Source organism: Aspergillus saccharolyticus, assembly GCF_003184585.1.
Source record: "Aspergillus saccharolyticus JOP 1030-1 unplaced genomic scaffold BP01scaffold_18, whole genome shotgun sequence".
Classification (NCBI taxonomy): domain Eukaryota; kingdom Fungi; phylum Ascomycota; class Eurotiomycetes; order Eurotiales; family Aspergillaceae; genus Aspergillus; species Aspergillus saccharolyticus.
The window spans coordinates 413,863-422,316 of NW_020290628.1; the positions used below are offsets into that span (position 1 = coordinate 413,863).

Sequence of the window (8,454 nt, forward strand, 5' to 3'; positions counted from 1 at the left end):
TCACCTGACTACTAAACCCTAGCCCTAATCCCTGGATTGAGCCATTTGAACCATTGTTCCAGCCCAATCCATCCCTGGCTAATTTACCCCTGCATTCTCACCCTGGATTCTCACCCCTGCATTCTGAATATTTTGATTTCCTAATTAGGAAATCAATAAACAAAGGATTTTGGCTTAAATAGCCTGATTTGTTCAATGATTTCCTGAGGATAATCCTAAATCATCCTGAACCAGTTAACCAGATATATATTAAAATCAGTAGCTTGTTTATTTTCTTATTTATTCTATCTTTGATTCTTTTGATTTTAATTATCTTTAACTTTAATCTTACTTTGACTTTACTTCTATACTTAGTTTATATAGAAAAGTGAAAGTTAAATAAAACCCTAATTAATTCTATTTGAAAAGAACTAAAACTTTAATAGTTATAAGCCCAGAAGACCTCTTATTTTAATTTATTTAATCCTTCTGTTAATTAAATAGACTATAGTCAGTTCTATTTAATATAAATAATTAGATTATTCAGTAATCTAATAGAATCCTATAATTGAATTAGTTATATGACTGGATTCTATAGATTAATTAAATTCGACTATTTGTAATTAATAAAGGGATATAGGAATTAGTAAACCTGGAACTACTAACTAAGTCTATCTACCTAATACAGTCTAGTACTATTAGTATAAAATAGATAAAATTATTAGTAAATTTAATAATCAACTTAAATAAATCAGATTATCTACTATATTAGGAAGCTAAGTAGAACTACTACTAGAATCTTAAGGAATTTAATAAAACTACTTCAGGACTAGTCTTATTAAGTCTATTAATTAATTCTATATTAAGTAAGTAAAATTAGTATACTATACTTAATTTGGAAAAGCCCTATTAAATCCTTTAAGTCCTATAAAACTACTTAGTACTAATCAACTAATTAAGGAAGTAAGATCTTATAAATTAATATTACTATCTCAGGATCTTAATAAAGGATTTTATTAAAAGCTATATTAGTTAATAGGAATTAATATATTCTAAAGTAGTAGAGCTTTAAATTAGTAAGATTAAGAAGCTAATTAGAGTATTTTTTAACTTTCTTAAATTAATTTATAAAATAATAGGCACCTTTGTATTAATATAGTAGTCCAGGCTTATTAAAATTAAAAATAGTTAGAAAGAAATCCCTGAATTCCTTAAACTAATCTGCAAGATATATGACTGGATTCAGTTAAATTACTAGAACAGATAATCTATTAATAAATAAAATAGGGTAAGCCATGCCACCTTCCAGGACTAAAGTAATAAATTAGACTAAGGTGGTAAATAAACTACCAAAGATAGAAATATATAAACAAAGCCCTGAAAGAGAAGATTATATAGCCAATCCTGCCTCTGTAAGTCAGAAAAGAATAATAGAAACCATAACTTTTAGTATTGTTAATATATTAATAAAGACCTCTAAAATTTAATATAGTTATCTAATCCAGATATACTAAACTACTTTTGGCAAGCCTGTAAGAACCCGAAATTCAGATATATCTATAAGAAGACTTATTAAGCTTATTAAATAATCTCTATTATTCTAGAAATCTTTAAAAATTAATAAATAGAGGAATATCTATCTAAATTTACTCTATTAATATATTAATAGACTTCTGAACTAAAAAATATATTAATAAATCTATTAAAATAATAGATATTTAATACTACATCCAATAGTTATGTATATAATTTATTGGAATTATTCATTGATTACAGACCAGTTGATAATAATTATATCTATATTAGAAACACCTTTAATACTATTTAGAGATATAAAATAGTTTTATTCTACCCTATCTACCTAAAGGGGAATAGTATTATTTTTAAATTAAAGAATATTATCTTTATTCCTGGATTCTACTATAATATTATATCAGGCTGGAAGGCTCAGGAAACCGAACTATTCTATAATAGAAAACATATTCTTTTAGAAACAGCTAATAGAACCCCAGTCTATTATATTAAGCTAATTTATAGGCTATATTTTATTTAATAGGAATAATTAGTTAAATTCTTAATAACTCTTAATTTAATAATTAAACAGCCAATTAGAACATCTAAAAAGCCTTATATTTTAAATAGAACTATGAAAGAATAGTATAATAGATTAGGATATCCAGAAGAAGAAGTCCTAAGATATCTTAGTTAAAAGACTCAGAGTATTTAATTAACTAATATTAAGTTAGAACTAATCCAGAAATACCCTACCTGCCGAATCAGCTAATCAAATTATTAGATTTTAAGATAGAAAATCAACCCAGGCACCAAGTCCTTTAAAACCCTACATTAGGACTTGATTTATATAACCACTATATAGAATAAATAGAGATATATTAGTTATCTCTATTATTTCTATTTAAAATTTTACTTAGAGTAAGTTCTAACTTTTAAATTAAATATCTCACAGTCAATTATTAATATAATTATTTATATAATTAATCAATATAGGACCATGCCCAAGTGATTTTATTTAGATTAGAATAGAAATCTTAATATCTTCCTAATTTAGGCTAGCTCCAAGGGGATGATTATTAATTATTTATCTATACACTAGTGTCAAAAATGGCGAGGGGTTCTCATGATTGAATTGATTGATGATGATGATGATGATATCCTTAGAATCAACGGGGCGGAACCACGAGATATCCGCCAAAGGCGGAACCGTCTGGCAGAACCACCACCTTCCATGCTGGAAGGTTATCGCCTCAGGCGATTCACTATATTTGCCGGTCTTTATGACCTTGGCGCCCTCGCTAAGTTATGTACATAATAAATGGATAAGATGAATGATCAAAGACAGCAGACGTTAGTCATCATAATGGTCATATGCAGTATTCGGTGATGGTGACAACCTGGGAGGCACAACATGCTCATGGAAGAAGGTAGAACAGACGTCAGGACTGACGGGCTTCGTATTCCTTGATCAACTCATCCGCAGCAATGTCAGACGCGCGGATCCACATGTCATCTTCAGGGCCGTACCCCTTCCAGCGGACGAGATATTGCAAAACGGGGGTTCGGTAGCGACCACGGAAGATAGTTCGCTTGTCACGAATCTCAGACACTTCCCATCTGTCTTCATCAGGGAAATGCTCATCAACGACCTTGGGCGGCTTAGCGAGGATTCGACCAAAGGGATCAGGACCGGCGGGCGCGGGTTCCAACTGTGCGACAGACACGACTGGGTGAATACGCCACGAGTCGGGCAGCGCGAGACGGTACGCATGTTGTCCAACGGCTTCGATGACCTTGAACGGTCCGGCGTACTGCTGAGACAACTTCTTCTTGGTGTGTCCTGGGACGGCAGGAAGCGTATAGCCTTTATGCAGACGCAAATAAACCATGTCACCAGGATGGAAACTAATCGGGACATGACGGGCGTCATAGCCACGCTTCATGTGTATAGCGGCATACTTGAGTGCTTCCTCCGCGTCATATTGAATAGAGAAATCTTGGTCAGCCATATTTGTATGTTCCTTCTGCTTACCACGAGACGAAATCACTACTTCCACACGAGGATAGCTCGAAGCGGTAGATGGGGTGTCTTTCGGCAAGACGGGGTCAGTGATGAATGTCTCAGGACGTTTAGCACGTCGTAGCAAGGATTTTACCATTGACCAGGGCTGTCTCAAGGACATGCCGAACATCAGACGGTGAGGCGACTGTCCGGTGCTTGCACTAGGCGAAGAATTGACGGTCGCGATGATGCTGGGTAGAAGGGTGATCCAGTTCGAAATGTCTTGTGTAGTACCATGGCGTATCATGACTTCAACAGTTTGGATGACACGTTTGCTTTGACCATTGGTCTGCGGGTGTGCGGCTGTGGAATAAAACCATCGGACATGCATTCGCTCGAACATACCCTTCCAGAATGACGACATGAACCGGCTGTCTCGATCAGAAATGAAACATCGGGGCATACCCCAATCATGTGCTTGTATATAGTCTATAAGAGCGACTCCCCATTGAGATGCGGTCTACTTCAATCTACCTGGTAATAGACTAAGACGCTTGGTGAACTTATCGACTATGACGAGAAGCTGGTCACATCCAGACGACTCAGGAAGCGCGACAATGAAATCCATAGTCAGTGTGTGGAACGGAATGGCGGGAGCAGGGATAGGCTGAAGTTGCCCATACGGACGATGCTTGCGCACGCGATTATTGAGACAATCGGGGCAATGAGTAATGTAGTCATTAAGGAGCTTTCTTGCTTGGTAGATGACTAAACCAGTGAGTTCTGCATAGTATTTATCTATGCCTTGGTGATTGCGGTCGTCATGAATAGCTTTGAAGACTTCCGGTACTACTGAATGAGGCAGATATAGCCATGGCTCTTCGACAATGACATCGTCGTCCTCGACATCGTCTTTGGATGGGTCGGGTACCGCAGTTCCATTGCTTTTGCTGTGAGCGACGTATCTGGTCATATACAGCAATCCATTGTCCATGAAGTACGGTAGGGCGGCATCACGGTCAGACTCCAAAATACTGATAATTGCGGATGCTCTCGAGTCAGACGCATATCCTTCTCGAATACGCCTCACGAAATTCTCGTCTAGCTCAAGGGTGTAGGTATTGATGGATGAACTGGTATACGCAGACACTTTGACGCGAGACGGTCTGTATGAGACGAACGCGTTGACAGGAGTGTCTTCGAGGTCATGCTCTTCAGACGGCAGAGTGTACGGGACGCCTTTTGAATGTGGCAATCTCGATAATGCGTCGGCTACAGTGTTTGTTGTTCCCGAGCGATGGAAGACACGAAGGTTGTACTGCTGGATATACTGAGATGCTCGCGCCAAGCGAAGATTCAGGCGTTCCACGGCCACGGTATTGAATGTGGTCTGCTTGGAAATCGCGACGGTACTGGAATGATCGGTATAGACGACAGGAGGAAGAGACGGAGGCGCAGCTTGCACCATATGTCGCAGCTTGCGAAGCGCCCATATAAGACATGAGACTTCCAGCTCAGTAGGCCAGTAGTTTCGTTCTGCAGGGGTCAACGTCCGACTTAGAAACAGGATAGGTTGCACGCGTGTCCTTGCGGGCGGCTTGCTTAGGTCCTTGTGTTCAGGTCCGTCTTCGCTAATATGGTAGACCATGACTCCATGACCATTGCGACACGCATCAAGATCGATGTACAGCTGTCTCTTGGGATCGTGATGGACGAGCTTCTTGGGATCAGCGAACTCACGCTGCAACGTCTCAAATGCTTGATGTTCTTCCGGAGTTCCAACAAAGGTAGTACGAGACGCATAGTCTTGTCTGCTGCCAGGACAGTCCTTCAGAAGCAGCGTCTTTCGTTCCTGCAAGACGGACGCCTTCTGAGAATATCGAGAGACGTAATGACGAAGCCAACCGGTTAATCCGAGAAAGTGATCTAGCTCGGCAAGGGTCTTAGGGAATGACAATCCTTTGATGGCTTGTAGCTTATCATCTGGAGTGCTTAGACCAAGACCATCGACTCTCTGTCCCAGGAGGGTGATGGATGGAAAACCAACGAAAGCTTTGGTTGGCTCCAGCTTCAGGTTAAGTCGTTCTAAGCGACTAAGCACGATGTCAAGGTGTCTAAGATGCTCTTCTAAAGTCACAGACGCAATGACAATATCGTCAATGTATGTACGACAGAATTCACGAAATTCAGCCAGATTTAGGTCCATCTGACGCTGGACATAGGGGACTGAATTGATGAAACCCATAACGCAGACATGGAAAACTTCCTGTCCACGATGCGTGACTATCGCCAGACGACCTCGATGCTCGCGAGCAATTGGCCATTGATAGAAGCAACGAACAGCATCGACAACAGTAATGAAATGTTTGCCAAGAAGCATTTTGAGGATCTCTTCCTGAAGAGGGACAGGATAGTGGTCTGGTTCGGTTTCCTTGTTGATGCCACGCAGATCAACTACTGCTCGACCCTTCGGCTGACCATTGACCATATGCCAAACGACAAACACCGGGTAAGACGAAGGTGTATGCGTTTTGGCGTACGACATCTTCCCAGCGGCGTGGAGAGGGTCAAACGTTGCGTCTATCACTTCTCGATCCTTTTGAGGAACTCGATATACACGAGCTTTGGGTATGCGTTCTTCCCAATCTTCCTTGAGAGGTATTTGCATCTACTCATCTTCAGGAATATTGGCTATACCGATATTGGAGCTATTAGGATTAGCCCAAACATCATGAGATATGAGAACGGACTCGAGACGGCGGACAGTGTCATCATCCCCATAGATAGTTATTCCATTAGATAATTTGGATACGTTGACCTTCGTGTCAGGAATATGAACACGAATCGGCTGGGATGGACGCTCGGACATTCCCATCTTAGGCATACTCTTGTTCTCGGAAGACAAATCGGTGGCATATGCTAAGACTTCTGAGACATAGCGACGGTACGAACTGCTAGACACATGATTGTCTTTCGGATGCGGCGGAATATAGGGATTATCTTCAGTATGAGCACGAGAACGTCCCAACTCAGCGACGTCGGCGTCAACACGATACGCGGTTACAAAGTCGTTGTTGGTCAAGATACTAACACGGGCACGGCGACTGACAGTGACTGGAGCGGACGTTTTGTTGACTGCCTCGACAAACGAGAAAGAGGCATCAACCAAATGTGTATAGATGGATACACCGGTATTGTCTTTAGGTAGAAAGATATAATCGGTGTCAGCGAGGTTTGCGTTAACGCGGATAGGTACCGAGACACGGGAATGAGGAGGCACAATGACAGCATGCTTTGTGTATACAGGGGTATTGATGCGATTAGGTTTAACTTGAGTTTGAATAGGAAAGACGAAATTCTGACAACCACGAATAGATGTGGTCTGTCGTTTATAATCTAGGATGATTCCTTCTCGTCCTATAGTGTCTGTGCCTATCAACAGATTTGGACGAAGATTTTCGACCAAATAGGCCTTGATGGTCACGGCGGCATATGACGGATGACCATACGATTGTACTAGGCGATCTTCATGTAGTTGTCTTGGGATGTACACCTTAAACATAGTGTATTCTGTTGCTTGATGTCTTGAACCAATGCCAGAGACGTTGAGGGGTGCTTCGGTATGGTGTATTTCTGTTCCTAACGATCTAGCAAGATCTGTATTTATGATAGTAGCGGAGCATCCGGTGTCAAGACAGACGGATGTGTATTTCTCGGTTGTATTGAGACCAATCATAGCAGATACAGCACGTCATGTGTGTAATGGCTGCTCTATGGCTTCAACTTGGTAATGGTCGGATTTGATAATGTCAGACGTATTGACTGCTAATGGATGCTTCTCAGGAACCAGTTCGGGTGGTCTGCTTTCACAGATTGCGAGATGTGCATGCAGACGATTCTTAGATGGGAAAGACACGTAGCAGTTATGACACTGAACAGAAAATTCGTCCTTGGTGACCTGTACGGGGTCGGACAAAATATTGCCGTCCTCGGCATGTGCAACATACGCATCATTCGCATATTCATCGTCGTACTCATTGCAATCTTCATAGTATCCCTTATCATCCGGTCGATTATAGTCGTATTCCTCAGTATCAGGAGGATAATCGGTGTAGTCGACGTCATTTAGATGATGGTCGGTATAGGGATTCGTAGTGTACTGAGTGTCTTGAGAATGTTCGTCTTGAGCGCGATATGCCTTTTCTATAGGCAAGGATGGATTGGTGACAGCGGTATTCGCAATATGTGCGTTTGCGAAGCGACCTTGCTGTCGGGTGTTATCCTGTCTTTGGTAAGATTGCGGTGTGGTATTATGGAATTGGTATTGTCTTCCTCCCTGGTTGTTGCGATTCCATGGTCGTCGGTTGTCTTGTAGTCGACCGTCTTGAGGTGGGTTTACCACGGTCTGTTGGGTAACGCCTTGACCGGGACGGGCTTCGTAAGGTACGAAAGGTCTGGGCTGCCACTGCTGGTTCTGCTGATTCGGCTGATTTGGCTGGTTCTGCCACGGGCGATATTGCCCCTGGTTTTGGTAATCCCGAAGACGGTTCTGGGGTTTCCACGGCTTCCTGAAATCACGTCTTTCGTTAGTCCTGAAGTTGTTCTGGGGTCCCTGGGCATTGCGGTATCCTTGTCCTTGTCCTTGACTATGGGAGTCACGATTGTCACGAAATCCTTGGTTATGGGGTACGTTACCACGCTTGTTTTCGTTTCGGGTGATGCGCACTAGCGCTTCCCAGTCATGTTGCTGCTCGTCTAGCTGCTCGAGGAATTCGCCTACTGTGGTGTGTTGAGTCGGACGAGTTAGCTGTGCACGAAGACGAGGATCCAGACGGTCCCATATGTATATCAATTGATTAAAGGGATCGTTCATGTGCGCAGCACGGGAATGTCGAATAACCTCTTGTGCGAATTGTCCTACATGACGACCCGCTTGGACGTCAGACATGCCGTAGAAC

General features: G+C 41.5%; 1 protein-coding gene across 1 annotated transcript; it reads right to left on the bottom strand.

Annotated features, from left to right (window-relative positions):
• Positions 1-6,836: 6,836 nt before the first annotated feature.
• Positions 6,837-7,247, bottom strand: BP01DRAFT_268557 (retropepsin-like aspartic protease; the record flags this gene model as incomplete). Its single annotated transcript, XM_025571367.1, has 1 exon — positions 6,837-7,247. A coding segment is annotated over one exon (411 nt), but the record flags the coding sequence as incomplete, so codon positions are not given.
• Between the last annotated feature and the right edge of the window lie 1,207 nt (positions 7,248-8,454).